A 25,646-nucleotide genomic window follows, 5' to 3' on the forward strand; every position below is an offset into this window, starting at 1 on the left:
TCTGGTACTTGTGATTTGTGAAGCAGGAACCAGTGGTGACATTTTTCCCCAGCAGTTTGCTGGTTTTACTGCATGGAGGTGTGCTCATGGGGATTTGTGATAGCTATTGTTACCAACCTGTAGGTGATCCTAAGTGCCCGTGTGCATTTGTCAGGGGTAAGATTCATGCAAGAAGATAACAAGGATTTCTTTAATTAAATAACATTCATTTTGGGAGAATGTACAGAGCAATAACCTTTTTCTTGGGACAGTCTGGGGAGAAGAGACTGCCCTGTGCCTTGGAGAGTGCACCATGAAACTCTCAGTCTTTGGACAGGGAAAAGAGGGAGAGGAAATGCTGAACTGGTTTCACTGTTTTCTCTCAAATTACCTACCTTCACTTCTGTCTTGGGGGGTTGCCTGAATTCTGGGCGTGTACTCTGAGAGGTCAAAGATCCCATAGTCGCTTTCAGTGCCTGGGCCTGGCAGGGTCAGAAACCTGTCTGACCCACTCCATTTTGTCTATGGAAAAATAAAATAATAGGTCAAACAAGTACGCATAGTTCTATGACTTATTTCCTAGCTCCCATCTCACTGGTTCAGCTAGGGATTTCCTCAGCAAGAAGTGGTGCCTTTGTGTTTACCTTTATATTAACAGTCTAAAGCAGGCTGGTAGGCTGCTTTTTAAATTTAGGTATATTGTGTGTATGTAGCATCCCATGATTATCAACTTTCATGACCGCTTGAAAGAGGACCGCTTCTTTCTTGTTTGTGAACCTGCTGCTTCATGGTTTTGTTCAATCCCCAGCCCCCAGTTCCTGTTTTGGGGGCTGATGAGGAATTGGTTCCTATTCAGCCTTGACATGCTGTCAGGCCTTGACAGACCTGTGGTGTCCCCTGCCATTGTCTTTTCACTGAGCTGAAGTGTTAGGTGTGTGTAAAATCCATTACATATTGTTGCCAAGTGTATTTTTGTAAACTAGCTCTATCTTCCTGCATGCCCTGGGCAATAGGAAATCTTCAAGTGGAGTTGAGCCTTGCAGACAGACCCCCGCTGGGTTTTGGTTCTGCTGTCTCCAATCCTTATAATTATATCCTGGCCAAAGTTAAGAGGATCTAATAGGATTATTCATTTAGATCAATTCAAGTTCATGCAAGTTCAAGGGGTTTTTATTGCTCGAAACATCCTCTGTTTTTTCCTCTCAGATCTCAGAAATAGTAATCTGTGGATAAGTTACTTCCGTGCCCCCCCCCCCCCAGTTGATTGGCATTGTATAACTCTTAGATTTCTTTAAGTGCTTTTATTATATTGTAAGGGATGTTTTTTCAACTTTCATCTGTTTCTGGATCTTAGGACAGCCACTTGTCATGATCTGTCAAAGTTGCTAAGGCCTATTTTATAGCAGAGGGTAGATTATAAAACCACAGAAAAATAACTGAAACTGGTGAGCACTGATACATGTTTTTGAGCACAACTGGTGTATCCACAATAGCTACACACAAGGTATTCCTGTAAATAAAATGCTAATCTGAGACCTCGACAGAGATCTCTGCTTGCTACCAGTTCCTTGTGGGACCTTGCACAAAGTTAGGCTTTCTCTACACTTTGAACTTCAGAAGCGAATTGCAGGACTGGACTCTAGCTGTATCCATAGTCTGGCAAGATGAGGCTTATGCTTCTTTCATTTTCTCTTGAATCCTGACTTGATTCCTACATAGATGGGACAGATGGACACCAAAGTATTTTCCCGAAGATTGTCTGATGCAGACTATGGGATGAGGATGGTTGAGGTGAGTGAGCAGTGTTCTCTGGCAGGAAATACAGGTCAGAGCAGTGTGAAAATACCAGTTTGGGGCTTGAACGTCTGTATAATGGTAAGGCACTCCTGTCTAGGCTTAGTAGTCTGATTTAACTTAGGTGTTGGTTTGCTCCAAGATTTAACCGGATTGAGCAGAGCCATTTTTGGTGGTTTTGCACCTAAAATATATCCAGAATAGCAGTCACCTATAGAATTTTCTTCTAAGAAAACTGTTCACATGTTTATTTGTATATGTTGCAAAGTGCATTTTTGAGCATGTGCTTTTATATTTGTGTGTCTTTAACTGCTAATCATGCCAGGGCAACCAGACTCTTCCCACAGGGAGTGAGGATTAACAGAGCACAGAAGAAATTTCATGGTGCTCAGGTATTGTGATGATGATCATGGGCAATATAAGTGCTTTTGATGAATGTGCATTTGTACTGCCTGGTTAAAAGCTTCTTTAGAAAAAGTCAGCGTTGCTTTCACAACAAAATCAGATATGTGTACTTATTTCTTCTTTTATATACCCAGCATAGGAAAAAAATAAATTGCTCTTTTGCAGATTGAGTTCACATTCTCTTAATTGTTTTTTCTAGGTGGTTCTAGTATGAATGGCAGACAATACATGCTTTGTGCTTTTCACATGTAGGTCTAAGTCACTGTGGTTTTATTGAATTAAAAGAAATCTAAGCTTTAAACAAATTGTTTCATGCCTATGAATTCCACGTAGTTAGATACTTGCATTTTCTAGAAGAGATGGCATGCAAGCAGCTTTTTGCTGTTAAAGATTGAGATATGTTTAGTGGCAGCAGAGCAGTATGTGTCAGAGTATGCCTGAGCACCTTTTCAAGACTAACTTCTTTCCCTCTTAAGTTTGCAGGTGGTAACAATAACCCAGTAATGCATTAGCACAGCTTCTGTAAGAGTTGGTTTGCAATTGCTTTTCAGATGGCCGTTCCTAAAATAAATTCAGAATTTCAGTGATATAAAGCAAATAAAATTGCATAAAGACGCGAGGGAAATATATCTCTGTGTAGGAGGAGATTGAAAAATTACAGCACATACAGAATTTGTGCTGGTTTTAGGGATTCATGAGTGCAATACTGGGAAAAACAGTGTTAGCAGCATTTAGTCAGTGACAATCAAACCTTTCTTTGGTGAAGAATGGTGGAGGCATTTGGGTTAAACATTTAATTAGATCTAATTAGTGAGTAATTTTTTTAACCTCCAGACAGGATTATTTAAACTCTGCTTACAGTCATGTGCAGATATATGTACCTCTTTGTATGCTTAAGGTTATTGTTTAGGACAGAGGAATTAGATCATACATTGAATGGATGTGTGCTTTTAAATTCAGATTGCTTTAAGAGGCATCATCTTTTATTCCTCATTTTCTCTCCTCATTCCTCCTGTGCAAATTCAAGAATTCCTACATCTGTGTTGCTCATAAGGCAATGGGCTGTCACCCACATCTGTCTCTCTGCTTGAGCTTACAGGTGAAGTAATTCCATTTTTATATTTTATGAGCAATAAATCACCTTTGAACTGTGATGGTTGCCCATTAAACTGTAGATTTGATTTCTGAAATGGTTTATTTTTTGTGGGATCCAGTGTTGATTAAAAATGACTCTTCTCCTCAACTGCAAGAGTACTTATATATTCAAGTAGTAACTGTCTGTTGAAAGATAAAATACTCAAGGATCACTCAGAGGTAATGCTGGTGTGTGAGAGGAAAATTGACAAATGGAAAACATCTATTTTTTCTCCCTAGAGAAAAGTCTGTAGAGTGCAATAATCCTCTACTATGCCTGAAAACCCTTTTGAACTTACTGTACTACAGGTCTTAAATGTAGCTGTAGATCTTGTAAGAGACTGCAAAAGTCAAAATAAAAAGCCAAGCAGAGTCTGGTACCCACGTACAATGATGTGGTGGCCATTTTACTGCACTGAAGTGCTCTTTACCATTCTTGCAGGCTGTACAGCTGAGAGCAGAGTGAGACACTTGAGTTTCAGGGTTTAACAGCTTTCGTCTTCTGTAAATTGTGGTTGTATAGTGCAAGCTCAATACAGGGAACTCATATTTTTGTCTTAATTTGCTGGTAAAACTTCCAATTTGGATCGCTGTTTGTGATAAGGATGGTTAAGTCCAAATGTGGCAGCTTATTTAGATCAGATTGCAGGACTGTTCTCACTCCATCTTTAGATACATTTTTGTTGGCTAAGCTGGTTTTAATAAAGAAAAACGTCTTCCTCACATGTGCCGTATGAAACAAATAATCACTGTTTTGGTTTTTAAATTACAGCAAGTTAGGAAAATACTTCCAGGAAGTAAATCAGTAGTAATTCCTACTTTTTCTGTGAGAGCTTTTAGTTGCTTTATGTCTAAGAGTTTTTGAAATTAGAAATAAAGTTTTTTTCTACTACAGAAATTATAGAATGAATTTTAAAATTCACCAAGTCCTTCATACATATGTATGTTTTGTCATTCTGTATAAGGATTTGCTCTGCAAGATCTGAGCTATTCTTAGGTTGGATGGAGAAGTTTTGTATAGAGATCACTTACAGTTTTTGCAGGCTCATAGTGGCAGACAAAGATTACTGCTTTCATTCAGCCTGTAAGACGATGGATTACCTCTAGTGAGAATTAGGTCTGAGGACAGACAGATCAGGCAAAGGAAATGCTGGACACAGTCTGGGACAGAGGTTGGCCAGGGACATTGAAAAGGAAGCATCTTCTGTGGTGTCTTGAATCTCAATGAGTTACACCCTTCTACAATTCCTTCAGTTACTGCAGGCAGAACAATCATATATGACTTTGGAGTTGTACTTGCTTTTAATAACTACTCTCTCATGTGTTTTCCTTAGATGTGTTTTCATGCAGAAAAGAAGTCTAAGCAATTCAACGGTTTGTAATTTTCAAGCTAAAGTGATCCTTTCATTTTAGGTTTTGTTTCCATAAATAAAATCTTCTAGTTCTCTAGAAATGTTTTTAAGAGGGAAGATATATTCAGTGCATTCAAGTTATACATTAGTCATTTTCTTCTGATAAGACACGGGTGAAATATTGGGAAGATGTTAATGAGCATTAGATATAGGACTTGTAAATTATTTTCACTACCATTTCATGCCTTGAGCAACAGAAAATTAGAAAAACAAAGTATGGTACTTCTTTTAAATGCTTGAGAGAAGTCAGCCCTTTAGAAGAGGGGTTGGTGAGTTTTCTTTTCAATTTATAACCTTCTCTGTATGCACCAATATTGATGTGAGTTTGGTTTGAGTCCGGTTGTTGTTTTTTTCTATGTCTCTGCACCTTTCTGAAGCCTGTGTTAAGTTTTCTTTTGTCTTAGGTCTGCTTTGGCTATTTTCTTAATGTGTGTTTTCTTGTGACCTGAGGATCCCAAAATCGTCAGCCAGTGCTATGAAGACCCAGTGTTGTGCTGTTTAATACCATATTCTGCCAAGATGTTTGTGGGTTTCTTTCTCTATGTTTTGTATGAAAAGAGGCCCCAGTCAGTGTGCCCCCTGGGCCGTGTGAATCCTTGGCTCTGCCCTTCAAATTTATCATCCTGCCCATCGGTCTCAGCTGCCTTCTCAGCATGAGGAAACACCTACTTCTATGCACAAGCACATGCATGGGGTCTTTTGCCCAGTTTTGACTTTGGCTATCTTGTTTTGTGGGGCCTTGTTAAAAGGCTTCTTGAATTAGAAGAAGGAAAGGATGCACATTATTCTCTAGAAGAGCCAAGGGAAGAGCTTTACTTTGTCAGTTTATTCCTGTTAAATTGTTTATTGGTGTATGCTGAAAAGCACCTTTTTCCCAATGTACTCTGCCATCAGTATGTCAATTTGCATTGCTGTTGTGCCTCTGAGATTCTTCATGATGACAGTGGACGGGTTGGTTGGTGATTCACACTGCTAAATTGTCAAGGCATCAAACTCTCAGGTCTCTCCTGTGAGGAAGCTGTGTGATTCTTGAACTTTTATCTGTGAGCAGTGGTTCTCAGCTCTCTAAAGCCAAATGTGTAAAGCCAAAGCATTTCATGGGTAGCCTGTTGGATGCTAGGATTAGTTTAGTATCTTAGTGCCCTCCCTAAGCTGTATTTTGTTGAGGTGTAGGAAGGCCTCATTCTTTCCCAATTTTCCTTTGTCCTGTCAATTTAAATAATTGTTGACCTTTTTAGTAGGTATCAGCGCTGCAAAAGCAGTGTTACATTATGGGGAGACAGCATAAAGTCTTTTGAAGCTGAGGGAGAGCAAAATCTTGGTGATGGGGACAAGAACTGTAGGCCATGTTCCCCATTTATTGTTTTCGAAATGCTTGTTACTTTTTTTTTTGTAATCCCAAGATAAATTACTTAGTTTATGTTGAAAACTAGGCTACTAAATTACTAAGTACTTTAATTCATGTTCCTAACACTTGGTTAGTAAAGGTCCATATTGACATATTTTTATCTGAAATATCACCTTTATTTTTGAAGCATTGTCAAGAATAGCAAAAAAATACCAGTTATTGCAAAGCCTCTAATTGAGAGTCATGTTGAGTATCTGCTCTCTTCTGTTTTAGGACTGAAAAAAAAAATTATTTAGGTTGTCACTTCTACCTTTGCATTTTTATTCTCTTAGCAAGGAACATATGCTAACTTTACTAGTTATTCAGCTCTTCAGAGTGTATCAAACTATGCAGAGCAACGTTTGAGGTGGGATACAAATGTGTTGGTTTGCATAGCCTTCAGCAGCCAGTTTACTGACTTGGGGAGTTTGACTGTATCCAGTGACTGAATGGCTCCACATTCTAGGATGTAGCTAGGTTAACTGCCATGTCTTTCTGAAATCTCAGAGGGACCAGCCAAGCCTTTCATTGTGGTTTCTCAGTCCAGCAAAAAAAATCCTCTAGCTGTTTCATTAGTAAACCTTTTAAATTATTCATAGTTTGCATCTTCATAGGAAGTGAGTTGTAGAAATCTAATGTAGCTTTTACTGGTGTTTTTGCCCTCTTGTGCAAATGTATGTATGCATACACCTACAGATACACATTCCATGGAGCCCTTATTAGGTTTTCTGAAGAAGTAGGTTGCTGATATTGGTCTTTCCAGTGCATGAACAGTGATGTTGTAAACAAGAAAATAGACTTCCCTATTACTAGTGTCAAATATCATTGTGCCAAGCTGATGTTGACATAGGCCAAACAGCCACGAAGTGGATGCATGCTTTCTCTGAAGGAAGCAAGGCTGTCTGGCATAGTGATGCTTTATGCCCTTTAAAAAAGACATAAATTTCTAACCAGAATATGTTTATATTATTTATATAAGAATATAACTGCTGCAGCAATGCTTGGCTTCAGAAACTGGGTTTGGAGTGGGTGGATGGCTGTGGTCTGATACTGAGGCTATGCTCTCGACTTATTTGTGGTATGCTGCATTTTGAAACTTCTCAGCCAACAATGAAAGTTCTGTGAATTATTTCAGAAAGATAAACATTAACTGTAGAACTGAATAGGATACAAACAGTAATTGCCTTATTGTTAATTTTGGGTGGGTAACTAAATTCCTATCTCTGCCTGAGATGTTTGTAGGTATCACTGAGCTATAGACTTTCACACAGATGGCCAATCTGCAGGTGTGAAGTTTGATCTGATTCAGATACCTAAAAAGTGCCTTAAATCTGAAGCTGTGAAGCTGTTCACCCATCTCACTCTAAGATGGGCAGAATATTTCAGATAAGCTATTTTCTAGAAATGTTTGTGTTTCTCCTTTTGGTGAAAATAGGCAAGAATTGCAGGGTCACACTAGGTGTCATAATTCATTTTTAAAGGCAAGTCAAATGCACCCCATATTTGGGTTCTGACAGTTGGCTGTTTAGTCAAGAAAAGTCGATAGGAGTTTTGGCTTATCTGCTTGCCTTCTAGAATGATCAGCAGTCAAACAGGGAGTGGTCCTCACCACCAGTAGTGTCAATTAAATTGCTGGGTTTGGCATTGAACTGAGCTGACTGACAGCTCTCTGTGCTTCCATTGGCAGTGCGTGGGCACAAAGCACTGCAGTGTATTCAGCACTGCTTGCTGCCTCTGTGGTGGAGTGGGGCAAAATGTTATATACCTGCTCTGATCTACATCTGGGTGGAACAGATGTCTCAGTAACTTCTACTAGCTTCTTGTAATGGGATTAAGCTGTTAGGAGATGACGCTAGTACAGGAAAACAGATAAAATTAGTGACACACCAGGCTAGTTGCTCTGTTTTTTCTACCTCGAGTGATTGATATTGTTGCTTTATTCAACTTCCTTTTGTGGCAATGTTTCTTAGTTCTGTGATTTTGGCCACCTGCATATATAAATGTGTTTTTGAGAACTGAGTTTTCATCTGATTGCAATTATGATCAAAATTGCATACAATTACCACTTTTTGAGAAGGAAAACTTAAGAAGCATTCATAATAGCCATTGCTTCAGTGCTGTGTTTATAGATAGACTGTGAATTCTTTGCGTTTGGTTTGATGTATTTCAAGGTCTCCTGAATATAGATTACCATCAAAGACATACTCTTGATTTTATGCATTTAAATTTTCAGATAAATCTTGTGTTTAATGTCATTTATGTTTAAATACAGGATGGAAGAAGATCAAGAAAAGCAAAGTTAAACTGTCAAAATTGAGAGAAGATGGCAGTGCTTTGAGAATTTTCAGGACTGTGTGTGTGTATGATATTCCAAAATAAGGAAACTTTCCCATACATGATTGATTAGTATTTGAGCTTTGGGTTACCAAACCAAAACTGATCTTCCATTTCTGATATGTGAATAGTGTCGGAGTCCAATAGTTTATGATCAGCATCTTTTAGATATTCCACATGTAGAGGGTATGATGTTTAATTTTTAATTTCCTCACCTGAAGATAGTTGAGATTATGTGGGATTTCTGATTTAGCAGAGTAACACAAATTATACTGAAAATATCATACAAATGTAAATGATACATAACAGAGTAACGCAGTTGTAATCACACAATTCAGTCACAATACCGATGTGATTCACATTACCAGTCTTGACAATATTCTCTCTGGGCACCCCAGTTTTTGGGAAGAAATATGTGGCTTGAATCACAATATGTCACAAAAATTTTTGCTCTCTGAAGAAAAATGTTTTGAATGTTTTCCCTCATCTTACAAAAAACAACTAAAATCCTCCTGCAAAATTGGTAATACAACAAGCTGACCCAAGATAGTCCTCTTGGCATTTCTGTTTACTTGTCCTCCTAACCTGACCTTACCCAGCTCTCATTGCTGTGGTCCTAATACTCCCAGGTGGAGTATGCTGTCATGTGTGAGTAATATGAGTAATGTCTTGTGTGTTTGTGGATTTACGAGACAGCCTTCTCATACCAAAGCTTGGCTTACTGGGAGAAATTTGCCTTGGGTCTATAGTCTCATCTCTGGAAGTGGCCTGTAGTGCTGGTAGGTGAGAAAAAAAAAACCAAAGAGAACAAAACAAAACAAAAGCACACAAACCCCAAAACCAATATAGATAGAAGGGAGTGCTACATTTCTTCCATGTCCTGTCAAACTCATAGCAATTTTCAAGCTTAGAAGGTTGTATCGTTCATGTGTTTAATAGCCCTTGATAGATTCTTCCATGAATTAATCTAGGAGCTTTCAGGTTTCCACATGGAGGTGAGGAAATGCTGTTGTGAAGTAAGGCTGAGAGTGCTGGTATGGGAGCTGCCAGGCAGTAGGTGGGATAGCAAGTGTCTGCTCAGTCTGTAATAGTTGTTTTTCTGACTAACCTATCATAACAGTTGATTGTGTAGGCACCCCAAAGGGTGGCCTTTATTTCTTTTTTTCCCCCCGACACGAAACTTGGATGTGAATTGGTATGTATTGCCATGGGATTATTTTAGCTTGATCTGAGAGGAGTTGTACCCACCATTGCCTAGAAAGTAACTGTTTGCAGGTTGAAGCAGTCCAAGCATTGATTGCTTCTATTCCCCACTCCAGGAATTTATTTAGCAAAACTAGTGTGTTCTGTCAGAATGGTCACCTGCTCTGAGGAGGAAGAAGCAGCCTCAGGGAAATATGGGACTGCTTTTGGGATGCAGTGTGACACAAGTCAGTTACAGATTCCTTTTTTTGTCCCAGTGAATACTGCTAACAGCATAATCAGTGTTAGCTGGTATGTTTGGAATAGTAGATATGGCGAAAAGTGTTGTATGTTTTCCCTGCTGGCTCTTTGTGCCAGAAAGATCAGAATTTAGATATCTGGCAGCTGATTCACTTTCCCTCAGGTAAAAAAAAAAAACCCATGCATTATCTTGGTGAACTCTTTGCACATGCTTTGAAGAAATAATTAGGGAGTTCTGAATTGAAACTTGCTTTAATGCTGAAAGCAGTTGTTCTATTAAAATCAAGGCCTTCACCAATTGCAGGTGTGTAGGAGGTGCTGGCTTTTAATACACCCCTCCTCCCATTACTGTATTTAGTTCATGAAATAATGAGCTGCTAGCATCTGGGGAGCATTGTTTTCTGGAGAATGCACAGATTGTATTTATTTATTTTTATTTTTAACCCTAGCCCCTTAGTTTATCAGTTTTCAAGTGTTGCAGTGCTGTGTCCTGGAGGCACTAGTGATGTCCAGTACTTTTGTTGCTTCTCAGAGCTTTGAGATAGCGAGAAGAATGGAAGAGGCACATCTTCTGATTTTATTGTTGATACTGAAATTGTATGAGTAGGGTCAGCATTATAAAAACTTTCAGTGGGCTGATACATTAATAAAACAGAAGCAGGATGGACTTGAACAGAGGAGTGGTACTCTGTATGAGAAAGCTGATCTTCCTGCCTTCATTACAGAACTCTTACTGTGTTTTCTTGTGTCTTAACAAGCTTTGTTTCTGGGAATGAAGCCTCTCTGATGCTTTTTTAAAACACGTTTTCTTCCAAATACCTGTATTTATTGGTTTATTAGAGAGCTGGTTTAAGGGAACCCTATAAAGTAACTCCATTAATGATTTCTTGCAATTTTACTATGGACAGTGGCTACTGCAGTTCTTCCCCAATCATTAATGAAGGATTTAACTAAATTGCTGCAGTGCCTTTACAGTCATGTTTTTGCAGAATTTCAGCTGCACCATTTTTCTATTACAAAATCATCTCTATGGCAATTGCTAAGACACTTGTATTTTTCAGGATGATCAGGACATGTAACGTCTTCAAATTTGAGAGCCCTCTTTTAGCATTTACACAGTCCATTGAAAGTGGTGTTTTGTGTGAAGTGAAAAACTTTGTTAGCTTTGGAAAAGTTCTGTCATTCTCCCACTTGTTTTATCAGTTCACTTGACCCTGATCTCTGCCTGATGCTGTTTATCTCCTTCTTTTTCTAAGAGGGTTTCCTATCGGCAAGGTTTGCAAGCTTGGAGTTGGCATTTAACCTTCAAATGAATATGAATTGGATATGAATTGATTTGTAGCAATACACCATCTCCATTATCGCAGCCTATTCCAGTTAAGAGTATAGCACCTAAGAGAGCTCTCAACAGTGAGAAAAGCTCCTGCTAATACCTTGTTCTTAAAGAATTACATCTAATTCCTCCTCTTTAGTTGCTGGAAGAAATCTTGTTACTGAACAACAACATTTTTTGTGTGTCAAACTGAGTGTGTGATTAAAGAGTCTTAACTTGTATTTCTACCTGTCAATTATTAGAAATTTTTTACTCTTTTTTTTCCTTTCTTTCACTGACTGTGCCATGACTCATGCACTTTTTATATGATTCCTGATGACACGACAGAGAAGTCCATTGTCTCAGTGCTCAGTTTACAGTTCTCTTGACACCATGAAGAGCATCTGAAAGTGCTTCAGTAGTGTTACTCATCTAGCCACTTCTGTAGAAATTCCTGGTTAGTGACCTAAGAAATACCTGCTGTCCTGTAATGAATGCAGTGAGGTGGCTCTCTAATGCAGTGTGTGGTTGTACATTTATTGGTGGCAGTGGGAACTGGGGTTTTTCTGACTGTTTGTCAAGAAACATCTTCCTGTGCATTCCAGTTTAGCTGTTAGGTGATGTGGTTTATGGTGCAGACTTCAGTGAGTCTGTCTTCTCATTTTTTTCTGCGTTTATCACGTTCTTAAGTGCCATCTGCATGTCCACCAAGTCCATCTACATGTGTTTTAAATAATTCCAGTGACAGTGACTCTACCACTTCCCTGGGCAGCCTATTCCAATGCTTCACAGTGCTTTCAGTGAAGAAAATTTTCCTACTACCCAATTTAAACCTCTCCTTATGTAACGTGAGGCCGTTTCCTCTTGTCTTGCTGCTCCTTACTTGGAAGGGACCAGCTCCACCTGTCTCTGGCCTCCTTTCAGGTGGCTACAAAGAGCAGTAAGGTCTTTCCTTCCCCTTCCTTCTCCAGGATAACTCTTCACAACCTGCACGCCCAGTTTGTTCCTGGAGAACCTTGCATGAGCACAGGTTTTTATTTATTATTTAATGTATGGTAAGTTTCATTCTCTTCAGGTATTCATTTCTACTTGCTGCAGAATTAAATCAATTCCTTCTGTTTCATCTCCTTGTTTTCTCTCTCCCACTAAGCATGCTAATAAGGGACAAATATTTTTATTGAAGTAGATACCCTTTTTGCTGTGGGCCAGTACTGTTCTGTGATTAAAAAACAAACATTTTTAAAATATTTAAGTGCCTTGAGAGTTTCTGGAAGGCTCTTAAGGGAAAGATAGGGCATGTGGTTCAGCGATATTCGTATTTCATGTAAACATTAAAACCCCATGTTGATTGTATTTACCCTGCAGATTCTTATGTTACTGTTTTGTCCCTGCATGTTGCTGTTGAGGCTGTAAAATCAGGGAAGGGATTTTAATGCATCAGGAGCCTGGCTCTGGCTTTATTGTTCTTAATGAACAGCACCTTTGGGTTAAAGGTTTCATAAACATGGCAGCTGTGCTGGTGCCTTTGTGGCAAGTCTGCAAGATAAACCTGGTTGCTGGTGCTGCACTTCCTGGTGATTTGTGCCATGGTTGAATTTATGGACCTCCTGCTTATTAGTCACTTCTTTAAAAAAGTCCCAGTGTTTTAGGAACAAAAGGCACAGTGTCCCAGTGGAAAGCAGGAAGCCTGATGAGGATTTGTTGGGAACCTGTGTCTGGATTGCATCTGCTCTGTCTTCTTGTCCCCTTACATTGCTCTGTTCCTCTCTGCTGGTAATGATTTATAAGTTTTCCACCTACAGATTTTGTTAGCTCATGATCTAGCTGTCTGCTGCTTTTCAGAGAGCAGAGACAGCTGCTGGTTGCCTGCTGACATGTTTCCTCTCTGGCAAAAGTGCAAGGGCAGCTTTTCCTCTATGCTGCTCAAGTTCAGTAATTTGCATTTAATGTGACTTCTTGGCTTGCTGCTGAAAGGGGTGGAAAGCTCTCTTTACCCCAAACCTGGAACTGTAACTGTGAGAGAATGAAAACACCCAATAACATTGCTGGATAAAAAAGACCCAGTAAAGCTTTTTAATGTCCTGGATATTCTTTGGTGGGAAAGAAAAGATTGCCTTTGATATGTGGGTTGGGATGTTTCCTTCATAGCAACTCTACCCATCTATGCTTCTATTTTATTTGCCTTTGTGATGAGTGCCCCTGTCTTACATGATATCTGAGCAAGGGAAGGAGACAGAAATAACTCCTGCCAAGCATCTGCTCCTGTGAAAGCTGGTGGTGCTGTGTCGGTGTGTTCTGGCAGCTCTCTCCATTGCCTTGTCACTCAAATGCCATCGGCGCCAGTCCCCACAGAGCAGCAGCATCCTGTGGAGCTGTGCTACTTGCCCCCCCTTGCCTCCCCAATCCAGTGGGCTGCCCAGAGGGTCACTGCCTGCCCTGGGGGCTGTATTTTGTGCCCTGCACACAAAGAGCCATAAAATCCTGGTAGTTTTTATTAAAATATTGTTCTTGTTCTTATGCTGTCTGGCACTGATTCCCTTCTCTCTGTAACTAGGGCAGTGAAGTTTCGCTGCTGTGAAGCAACTGTTCCCAGATTCATCCAAGTATGTTAATGTTTGAAGAATCTCAGATGATTCTGATATTTTGGTCAAAGGAAGTGCAAAATGATGCTTAGAAAAATAGTGTTGCTTGGAATAAAGGTTTTCAGTTTGTTTTTGTTTTTTTTTTTTTCAATTTGAGCAAAATGTTTCCGAGAACAAATTGTAGAAACTTCAGTCTTACAAAGGCTTTAAATAATTCAGGAGTTAATCATCATAAGAATTTCCCTGTGGTGTGGATAAAAGACTATGTTTTTCTAACTTATTAAGTGAGTTCATACTTGCTGAAGTGGTGAAAAAACTTTCACTTCGTCTGTTTCAGGTTTTATAAATTAATTTTATTAATTAATGATGGATTTATTAATTAAAACTGGTAAAATTTTTAGTAATTGTGTGAGAAGGATTTCTTGATTAGAGTAACTGCTATGTCATATGTCTGCATATCTACAGCTGTATATGTCCCTCAGTTTTATTATAACTGTTCACAGTCTTTAGCATGAAAATGAGGAGCAACTGTAGAGAAAGCTTAGCTCCTGGACTTCAAGCAGTCTCAGGAGAATGTGCCAGCTCACCAGTTTATGAATTTTTAAAGTATGAATCTGTTTTTATACAAGCCTGTTAACAAGGGTGGGAGTGGAATTTGGTAAACTTGAAAGTCATGCATTTTTTTATTTTTCTGATGAATTTTGTAGCTGCAAGTTAGTAATTAGCAGGCTTAGACTTTTTTTTGTTTGTATGGAAAATGAACCCATTGTGGAGCATAGTACCAGGTTCTGTACTGATCTGACATCTGCTTGAATACTGAGCAGTAAATTGAGAGTAAAGCTTCTATTGCTGAGCCTCTCCCATCATCTGCTGAAGAGTGGAGTCTGTGAAAGGAGTGAGCTGTCATTTCCACATCTCTTGCTTGCTTTCCTGCTGACAATTCATGTGAATCCTGGAGGATGTTGTGCTGCAAGATACAAGTTTGGCTGGTGATTTGGGTTTTCTTTTGGAGGCTGTTCCCTTCCTACCCACATCTATCCTTAAGATCCTTGCTCCACTGAAACCATTATGACTTCTTCAGCTGCCATTTCAAAATTGGCCATTGGCTCTGAGGTGCCCAGGTGCTGTACCTTTCAAAATGGAGAACATATGTAATAGTTCAAGGTCTTAAATGATTTCAAGGTTTTTCAGCTATCTGACACCTGGGAAGCAGGCTGCAGTCTCTGATGCAATCAAATGTGCTGTGCAAGTTTATATGCTTCCACCCTGAATTTACAACCTTCAGCCACCACTTTTGTGCTGTGGTTGGTTTCTTATTGGTTACAAAAAAAGGTTTTGCATTGCATTCACTTTTGTAAATTTTAAACTATTATCTAGGCATCTGTTATGGTAGCAACAGCACTTTAAAATCTCATTTTCAGGAGCTGATGCCATTCTTGATTGTTGCATAGATCACTGGGTTGGTTTTGTTCAGTCTCAAGATGCTGTTACTTAATGAAGGATCCTGAGCCATTGCTTGAGGCAGTGCCTTATAAAGCCAGACCCCCACTCGAGCAGATTAAAGCACAGTACATTTAAAGCTAAATATAGAAGAAGGCATATCCTGTGTTCCTAGTAATTAACTATTCAGGAGTCTCTCCTGTTCCACTGAACTTCTAGTCATTAAATCTGCCACAAGTTGGGAGTCCTGCTTTACCTGGTTTTTTTTATGAAATCTTTTTCCCAGCGGTCTTAAAGGACATATTTTATGTTCACAGGTAACAGTTAAAATCCATAGTCAAGCTTCAGGTGCATGCAAGTGTTTTTGCAGCTTAAAAATACACTGCATCCAAGGAAGGAAGTCTGATGTTAGAAATTTAGTGTATGCATTTCTGTCTTTTATAGAAACTGTACCAGTATGCTGGGTTGAAGGCTTTTGTGTGTTGTTTAAGGGAGTGGGCACTGTGACCCCAGCCTGACAGCATGTTTGTGCTCTGGAAGAGCTGTGAAAAGTGGATTCTTGGAGTTCACTGTGAAAAGTGGATTCTTGGAGTTCTTACCTGCTGTGTGGCTCGCTTGACACTTTCTTTGCAAATCTCTTGAGCTCCTCTTGCCATCTCTTGAAATGAACGTTTTTAGAATAAGGTGTAAGGTGTCCAGGCAAAACATAAGAACAAGTCAAAAATACCTAGGTGAATGTTACAGGTCATTCTCTTTACAAATAACTGAAGGTCAGGAAGACAAAGCAGATAAGTATGTCAAATCTAGCCAGTCACTGGCTAGAGGCTGGGCTGTTGCTTATCCCTGTAGACTGCTAGATTATCTGCCTGATTAACTTATGAAGCACCTCCTGTTCCTCTAACACTGAGCTGTCTCATCAGGGAAAAGAGCCTTTTGAGCTCTGCTGTGAAGGCACTCCTGGATCCTAGAGCACTTTGAAAGATCCCATGATAGCCTGGTTTGCCATGTTTTAAGTCTTTGCAGATGAGCAGAACATTTTTCCAGAAGGCTGTTGAGTGTTGCAGTTGTTATGAAATGTTCCTTGGTCTGTTACTACCGCAGCTTTAAATCTCAGTGGTGAATGTGAATCTCAGTTGAACTGCTTGTTGTGTATTTGTGGTTTTGTGACTTACAGGAAGCAAACCTTGACTCTGAACTGTACTGGCTATTTCCAGTTCATGTGCCTGCATGCAGAGTTTTTGACTGTGGATAAGTGGCAAACCTAGACTAGAAGGAAGTGGTTTGCCAAGTAAAACACTTGAAATGTTGCAAAAGTGGCCAGCTAGGGATGCTGCCACTAGAAGTCTGGTGAACGGGAATACATTGTATAGCTGGAGCAGTGTTAAGAGAGTTAAATGAACTTTCAGGGGTAGAGAAAACACTACTTGGATGGTAATGTGTGATTGATGGCTTCTTTCTCAGCCATGAAGCTTGAGTTTCTTTTCATTTGTAGTAGGAAGCATGTTGGCAAATCTGTGTACTTCTAAACTAGACCTGCATAGTAGGAAGCATGTTGGCAAATCTGTGTACTTCTAAACTAGACCTGCAGAGTCCGCAGTGAAGAAATACAAATGATACAGATTTCTGTAAAACTAAAGCTGTTAGAAGAACATGCTCAAAGTCTTGCATGAGAAGGCTTAATTTTGGACAAGCAACTTACGTATAACAGTGACCTAATGGCCTGCAGAGTGTGAATTAGGTGGCCTCTAAATCTCAGGCATGGCAGGTGCTGTGAGCAGGACAGGGTGATGACCTGTGGTGATTCCTAGTGCTGCAAAGCTTCCTTTTAATTGCTGCTGTTTGCATGCAGCTCTTGGTTTAGCTGTTCTTTGCACAAGCTGCGTTTTGTGTGATGAAACTGATTGTATCCAAAGCTTAAAAATAGTTTTGTATTCTTTAGATAAAATGACATTAATATATTATCACTTCCAATTTTTTTGACATTGTGTGTTGAGATTTGCTATAAAGGTCTGAAGTAATACAAGCCCAGTATTTTTTACTGTTGTGTGATGTGCCATGTAGGTCCTTAACTCTGTATTTATGCTCAAAGTTGATGGGGCGAGGGATTTGTTTATCTTCTATTATTTTTACAACACCCACATGCTTTTCAGAACTGAAAGTTGCTAAGATACAGTGATGCTTGTAAGAAATGTTTGATGAGAATTTGATGGGTAAAGCACTGTCTTTATGGTTAGACCACAAATTCTTGTCTTGAGTTGGACAGTGCGTAACCTTGGGCATGTATCTGCCTGGTGACCAAAGGGTGAGACCTGTGCCATGCCGAGCCTCACCAGGATGGTTCCCAGTCCTCTGCCTTAGTGGCTTCTGTGCCCCCAGCATCCCCAGAAACTGCATGGGCAATGGTTGTGTGCCCCTGCCCCAGGAGTAAGGGGTACTCCATCACCTTCCTGGTCGGTTTTGAATCTTCACGTTTTTTTACAGAGATGCCAACAGCCAGGTTTTAAGAGAAACACATCTCATTGAAGTTAACCTTGGATTGTAGTGCTCTTCATCTTAAAGAGAATGTGAATTACTCTTGGAAAATCTGAAGAACTTTCTTTACCTGTCATATGTTGGGATTTTGCTACACTGAGTCTTTATTTTGCCTTTAGATTAAACTGTTGCTGTAAATGGTAGAATATAAATATTTTTCCTTTCTTTCTTTCTCCAGAAATTTTATGAATAAGAATCAGAAGCCGGTGCTAACAGGCCAGCGGTTCAAAACTAGGAAGAGGGGTAGGTTGCATTACATTTTTTGCTTTATTTTCTTCTTTGTTAAAATGACAAGAAACAGAGCAGTTGGAATGGTTGAAAGTTCAGCTGAAGGATTTTTCTCCCCTTCTTTTCAGCCATGTTAAGATTGAAGATGTTACTTTTAACTAAGCTCTATGAATTCTATTATTTTCATTATATACCCTAGGACTTTATTTAAAATTTGAGTTTATGAGCTATGAACTCCTGTGGAGGCTTCAGTTAAAGATTAGATGCTAAATGAATTTATAATGTATTTGCATATGAGGAAAAAAAACTTGTTAGATATTTGGTTTGGGTGTTTCTTAAAATGTCCTTTTCAACTAAGAAAGCAAAATATGAGCTTTTATTTAAAGGTTGTGTAAAAAAAATTACCTGGGCTTTTTTTGGTTTGATTTTAGTTTTTACTTTTTTGACTCAAATCAATGCCATGTCTGTAAGTGAACCTGTCATATCTAAAAAGGAATTTTCTCACCTTCCTTCTCCATGAGATGGTCAGATCATCTCACTGGCCCTGCTTTCAGGTCAGAAGGAGGTCAGGAACTTCCTCTTTCACAAATATTTATTTCTCCTGTGTTAGCGTAGTCTTTTTTTTAATTGCTAAAATGAAACAATTGCGTGAGTCCAGATTTACTCGTTGTGATTCTAATTTTCTGTAAATATGACCAACACTTTGTTAAGTACAGTAGAGCATCCATTTTTAAGGAAAGCTGAGTGGTGCTGATTGTAACATCCAGGTATTCTGGCGCAGCAGGTGTCATCCTGACATGCTTGCTCGTACCATACTCAGAATTTATTTGTTGCAGTTCAGGTGGCTGGGATGAATGCCCAACAGTCTGAGGCAGAGTGACAAAGTACCTGTAATTGATTATTTTATTCCCTTCCTGCTCCCCCACCAAAAAAAACAAAACCAGAAGTCTGGTTTGTGAAAAGAAGGATTACATTTTTTGGTGGTATAATAGTAGATTATTGCAGCAAACAGGTGGGGTTCCTATCTGTCATGAAACAGACTTTTTCCATCTTGATTTTCCTGTTTCTGATCAAAAGCTAACATGTCTTAAAAGCTTATCTAAATGTCTTGTGACAGAAAATGTAAATATGAGCATTTCCTTCGTGTGGATGAGAGAAAAAAAAAGAGTTGGTAACCTTTCTCAGAAAATTTCAAATTCTGTCATAGCTCTGAAGAGCTAAATGATGAATGTCTAGGGATCTACGATGATCATGAAGCTTAGGTAGGAATTGCAAAATACTTTGGTTTCAGTCATGTTAAAAAGCAGTGCCAACTTTCTCTCATCTTTCCTCCCTTGCATCCAGCACTACTTCAATTTGTTTCACTAGTACAGTCTCTTAAATGCAAAATGTCTTCTCTATGGTGTATGTACAATAATTGTAAGGATAACTAATTTAAAAAGAAACCAGTATTGTTTGTAATTAAATATCATGGTGCTCCAGTAATTAGTGGGATTAACTTTCTATCAGTGTGGTCGAGAGTATTATGCAGTAGGAGCTATGCACTGCATAAACTCACAACCATATAGATGCAGCCAGAGTGGAATTAGCAATCCCTAAAGAAATCTGTCAGATCAGCCAGTAAAAGTACTCAGGCATGCACACTGCTGGGTTGATCCCATGCATTTTTCAGTCTAGGTCAGTCAGTTGTGGTAAATATGTTATTTAAGAAACTTGTCTTAGATAAATTCTCTCTCTATTCTCTCTCAGAAATATTCTCTCTCTCACAGAGACTTTGACCTTATGTTTTTCACTGAGTTTGACATAATCTGTCATATACAGATTTGGTCTTAGGCTTCTATTTAATGCAAACAGTAATTAGAATAAGTAAAGATATTTGATTTGCAGTTCTGTGCCTGTCCCTTGGATTTCTGTTTACAGTGATTGGAAGTAGCCCTAGATAACTCACGGATTACATGGAAGAAAGAAAAGACTGAAAAGTTGGTTGGAGTGTCTTCTTTTGAGAGAGGTTACTTAAATGGGACTGTAGATATTAAATGGCTTTAATATAGAAATTTTAACACGCAAACACTTTTAGTACTTAAAGCATAAAATCTCTTTTTCAAAAGTGGTGTCATCCTGGTTGCCTTAATATTTTAATAGCCTGCTTAGAAATTTGTAGATACTTGGCTCTTTCTAGAGGCACAGTATTTGATGAAAATAAATGGCTTCCAAGTATGTTTATTGCCTTAGGTTTTCAAATACTTTTGAATCACAGCAGTGCCACGGGTTGTTAGGTCTTTGGCTTAAGACTAGATGATATTATTAGGTTTTTTTATGCTGAATTTCAGTATATCAGGGAGTCCTGAAATATCACCCAGGTAGGACAGAGTGCAGTAGCTGTGGTTTGACCATGACATTTAAGTTTTTGGAGACTGTACTGTGGCGTGTAACAGGCAGGCAGGTCTGAAACATGCTCATGCTGGGGACAGTGAGCTGCTTGTTTTTACCCATTTGTGTCCCAGGATATTTCTTTTTCCCTTCTGCAGATCCCTGGAGCCCTGCCATCTCAGCAAGGTGTGTCACTGCAGTGAGGCATCTAATAAAACTAATTGCATATGTGAGCTCTGGTCAGCTAGCTGCAACTAATCTCAGGTTGTGAACAACTTTGAGAGAGCAAAAAGGAATAATACAATGTTTTTCAATTTAAAGTTTGAAAGTACGCTTAGTGTGTAAAATATTTTTGAGAGAGACCCATGGAGGAAGAGCTTGTAAATCTCTTTCTAGTTATATTGATTAACCAAATGAAAGAAATAAGCCTTGTGTGCAGCATATATAGTGGCAGACATTCAAATCACTTAAAAAAGGTATGAATGAAGAAAAATTATGCTGTTAAGGGAAGGAGGCATTACACAGTCCCTAGCTATCCAGGCAAATAAAATAGTTCGGTCAGTTGCTGGTATAATCTCTGTACCTGTTGAATATTCCTTTTTCAGTGAGGGTCAGCACTAGTTGGTGTCTGGCCACTACTTGTGTTTATGGAGCTATGTGTGTGGGTATAAGAAAATTACCTAATAAAAAGTCAGTATTAGCACCTTTATGTTACCTTGTTTGGCCCCTCTTCTTACTACATGTTATCTTTTTTCTTCCACGGAATTACAGTTGTGGGCCTTCTGTTGAAGCAATAAAATTAAATAAGGACAGGGCTATGAGTGTACTTTGTGCTTTTCTTAGAAGCAAAAGATAGGAAATAAGGATCTAGGAGCATGCTGAAAATGAAAAGCTGTGTGTGTATAGCACTGCTGCAGTGGATATTGTGTGCATCCCATCTGCAAGCTACACCTGCCTCTGCTTGCCCATGATTGGAGCTGTGCTTGTTTAGTAATTGTGCACTTGACAGCTCAACTGACTGTCACCACTTGTTGGTGATGGCTTCTTACTCACCCTCTTGTCATACATCAGCATATTCCTCTTCAGTACATTAGCTTGGTGGGAAAATGTTTCAGTAAAATTATAAATCGTTTTTCATGCAATGAATTCACCTCCTGTTCCTGTGTAAATTTTTAGATTGTGATAGACAAGAAAATAATAGAGTACTACAGATGAGAGGAAGACTTCTGGGGCAGGGGAAGAATCTATTTTAAATAGCTAAGAAATATTAATCATGGTATTTGTGTTTGTACTGAGCACTGTGTACCCATGATACCAAGCATGTAATACCTTCTAATTTACATTAGAACATCTTGAATTTTTAGGTAAAATACATTTGAAAAAGTAAAACAGGATTTTTTTTTCAGCTCTTAAAACAAAGGTCTGTCTTCTTGCTGGTTGATGTGTCATCAAGCATTTTTAATTTTTTTTACTCTTCAAATAATACATACTTATTTGGCAATCCAAAAGAGAATAATTGCACTCAGATGCTTGTTTATGGGTGGAACTGTGTTTCTTGTGCGCAAGTAAAACTGCCTGAAGTGCACATACTGAAGTACTTATTCCGGTAAACGACTGGTTTGTTTCTTGGTTGGTTGGCTGCTTTGTTCTTTGGTTTGGGTTGGTTTTTGTACTTCAAGTTGGAGGAGGGCTGCAGCTAAGTGTTTGGTAACAGGTCTGGTGGCTTGGATGGGATTCCAGTAGTATGCATCTCAGTGGGCATTTTTTCCTTGGAGCAAAGGCACGTACTTCAGTTCTCCTCTCAAGCCTCCTGGTTTGTCCCTGATGGCTGTGCCCTGCAGATAGGAGAGGTGGTTCCCCAAAACACAGACTCCGGGGTTTCATCACAGCCAAAGTCAAGATAACATGGCTGAGGGCCTGAACATCTCCAAGGTCTGGTGTGAAGTAAAAGCCTGGGAAGAAGTCATTTGCTGTTCAGAGGAGGGGCATTATTGAGCAGTGTATTGGGTGCTGAGAGTGTGGTGATGGAGAATCTAGGTTGGCACTGTGTTCGTGTGCATCATTTCAGGGGGAGCCAGAGTTGGGAGCAGATGGTTGCTTGAGCACATGTATGGGTGTCCATGGAGTTGTCTCAGTTTTGGTCTGAGGAGGTCAGATTTGGGGGATGGGGAAGCAATCCATGTGGAGGTGGGTGGTAGACCAAATAAGTCACTAAAAGCTCAGCATACCAGGGTATTTCTGGGAAATAAGGGGATACTACAGTTTTCCAGTGCTTAGTGCTTGAGAGATGGCCCTTGAACTGCAGCTGGCTGTGTGCTGCAAGGCTCCTTGAAAGGAAAAGTGGACTAATCCCCTGAGCTTCCCAGTGGCCTGGAACACTGAGTGGAAGGGATTGCTTTATGCCTTCCAGGTACAGTTGCTGTGGAAGAAGGGGATGCTTTGGAAGTAGAGGAGAATGTGCAAGTGAGGTACTGAAGGTACTAGAATGAGTGCTCCCCAGGTACATGCACCAGAGGAGAGAGAACTTTTTTATGTGAGAAATAGAAAAGCTATCAAAAGTAGGAATTGGCTGTAAAGTAGTTATTCAATTGCCATGAAAGGACGTGGCAGGAAGGAAGAGATTAGGGAAGAGAGGCTGTTAAAAGCAAGGTCTCTTGCTTAAGGCCTGGGATGAATAGCTGCACTATGAGTAGCAGGGAACAGAAGCCTGCAGCCAGAGGATGCATGAAGGCCAGAACTTCTCACAAAAAGACTGCAGGAGTTGCAGCTGGCATATTTCAGACTGTATTAGCATATGTTTAGACTGAAATTTAACCAATCCTCAATTATCTTAGTAAGTAAAAATGTCTGCATTGGTCCTCTGGATATTTTCCAGTTTTCCAAGAACTTGTATCAGTGTTTGTGTCAGCAGGTGATAACAACCCTGGGTATGAGTGCACAGAACAGCTTGCAATTTTGTTTCTGGAGTTCAAAGTTATTTTAACAGTAACAGGCATTTCATTTTTGCCCTTATATAAAGTCAGGGTAGGTTTTCTTAAGAAGCTTCAAGTGGCCACTGCGTGGGCAAAAAGGCAGCAGGAGGTATGGGTAAATCTACATAAGAGTTATCTGGAGGTTGCAGTTGTTTCTCTTGTGGCTAATGACCTTGACACAGGGACTTTGTCTGGGGGTCAGGCTGTGCCTTAATTGAATTCAACAGGGGACAGCTGTGGAAAACTCAGTGTGAGTGCTGTGTTCCTAGTGTTGCTTAGGTCTGTGAATATAAAGTACAAATTCTTTATATTAAGTTATATTTTGTTGCCTTAAATGTTTATTCAAAAACTAGTTTTATTAATAACTCAATCTCCTGTTTTTCCTGAAGACTTTTTGAAAACATTTTAGTTATGCGACCATAGTTATTAAAAGAAAAATAGCAAAAGATGAAAAGTGAAATGTTGTTACAGTGAGATTATGTGCTTATAGCTTGATATTCCCTTTATTCTGCTCTCAGAATAAGAGAAGAGTATGAAGTTTGAAAACAATAGTTGCTTTTCCTCTATTTATATATTCCCATATGTTTATGTGTGTTTTGGTGTTGGGAGTTGATGGGGAGAGGGGAAGCAGGGGTAAATACTACAGAATTTCCAGAAATAATTCCACAAACCAAACAAACTTCTGGTGTGTTGACCAGAATGAGAAGAGTATTTTAGGTGCCATGGTCCTTTCAATTGCTGACTGATACAGGATTTTAACAAGTGTTAAAACTGACACTCTCTCTCTCCTTCTCCTTCTTTCTCTCTGTTTCAGATGAAAAGGAGAAATTTGAACCCACAGTCTTCAGGGATACAATTGTCCAAGGCCTCAATGAAGCTGGAAATGACCTGGAGGCTATAGCCAAATTTCTGGATGCAGCAGGCTCACGACTTGATTATCGCCGCTATGCTGACACACTCTTTGATATTTTGGTAGCTGGCAGCATGTTAGGTAACCTGCAGAATATCTGACAGAGAATTTTGATGATCAGCCTTGCTCACTTCTTTTAAGATGCTATCTTCCTCTACAGTGGAAATTATAGCCTGTATTACTATTTCACTGCTTGCATCTCATATCATAGCACTGTTTATTGTTTGTCATGCAGTAATACCTTGGTATTTCTTGATACTGCTCTGAGAAGCTTTCAGTCTGAGCTAAACCAGCATATAATTGCAACAGCAAAGAGAATGAGAGATGCTAACTAGGGGAAACAGAAGGATTTATTAGCATAAAAAGGTGCACTCCAGGTTAAGAGCTGCGGCAAATCTTACTTTGTAGATGGTGCAACAAAAGGTAGCCCAGAGAAGTGAAGGATGATGAGATGTGCTTTGTGGATGTTCATGGGACTTTTCTACCAGGTATCAGTGGCAGCTTCTGGTAGAAACATACTTTTCACTTTCCTCTTTATTTTGAGTAGGTTATCTCCTTTTACTGGTCACATTGCTTGACTCCTGCTTCCTGCTCTTTGGTATGTAAGAAGAAAAGATGTTTTTGTAAGATTTGAGGTAATGCAGGAAACAGCAGCTAGTGGAAATACCTAGGAAAAAAGCTCTCAACAAAATGAGCCAGTGTTTTGAATGTTTACATGAGCTTGGAAAGCATTAGAGGGGTTAGCAGGATATTCCAAGTACTCAGATTGGTAACACAGTACTAATACTTTTCTCTTTGGGAAGGATTTACATTATTGTGGTGTTTAAATTAAGAATTAAAATAATGTGTAAGGGTTGTGCTCCAACCCATAGTTATTTGATCACTCTGTGTTCTGAAAACAGCTGAGATTCCTGAGCTGAATCACTCAGTCCGGTGAGGACTGTGTGTTCTACAGTGCAGCATATCAGCCAGGTGTTCCTTCTGTCAGGTGCCACCACATGTTAGTGAAGTTTGGTCTGTCTCTGTTTCTCCCTCTCCTCTGCTAACTGTTACTGTGGCCTTTTGCCTCAGTGATATTAACATAAGACTTACTAGACTTATTAAGTCTTACATTCTTTAAAGTAAGAAATAATTCCTTGCCTTTTTTTTTCCTCCTTTCTTACAGCTCCTGGAGGAACACGCATAGACGACAATGACAAGACCAAGATGACCAGCCACTGTGTATTTTTTGCAGATGAAGATCATGATGCCATCCGAAATTATGCTCAGGTCAGTAAAGGCATAGCTGATTACTGTTTTCCATTTATGTGTCAAAAGGGATTATAGTGGAACATCTGCAGACTGTCTCGGCTGGACTAGGCTAGCTACAGACAATTGAAAATCCCGTTAATCATTAATCTGCCCTAACATAC

General features: G+C 39.4%; 1 protein-coding gene across 1 annotated transcript in view; it reads left to right on the forward strand.

Annotated features, from left to right (window-relative positions):
* Positions 1 to 25,646, forward strand: part of BZW2 (basic leucine zipper and W2 domains 2) — a 55,272-nt gene that overhangs the window by 2,352 nt on the left and 27,274 nt on the right. Inside the window, exons 2-4 of the mRNA XM_038122641.1 lie at positions 17,933 to 17,997; positions 24,139 to 24,315; positions 25,400 to 25,503. Coding sequence (XP_037978569.1) covers positions 17,940 to 17,997; positions 24,139 to 24,315; positions 25,400 to 25,503 — 339 coding nt within the window. The 5' untranslated portion in view covers positions 17,933 to 17,939. The remainder of the gene's footprint in view (positions 1 to 17,932; positions 17,998 to 24,138; positions 24,316 to 25,399; positions 25,504 to 25,646) is intronic.

This window comes from Motacilla alba, chromosome 2 (genome assembly GCF_015832195.1).
Source record: "Motacilla alba alba isolate MOTALB_02 chromosome 2, Motacilla_alba_V1.0_pri, whole genome shotgun sequence".
NCBI classification, from domain to species: domain Eukaryota; kingdom Metazoa; phylum Chordata; class Aves; order Passeriformes; family Motacillidae; genus Motacilla; species Motacilla alba.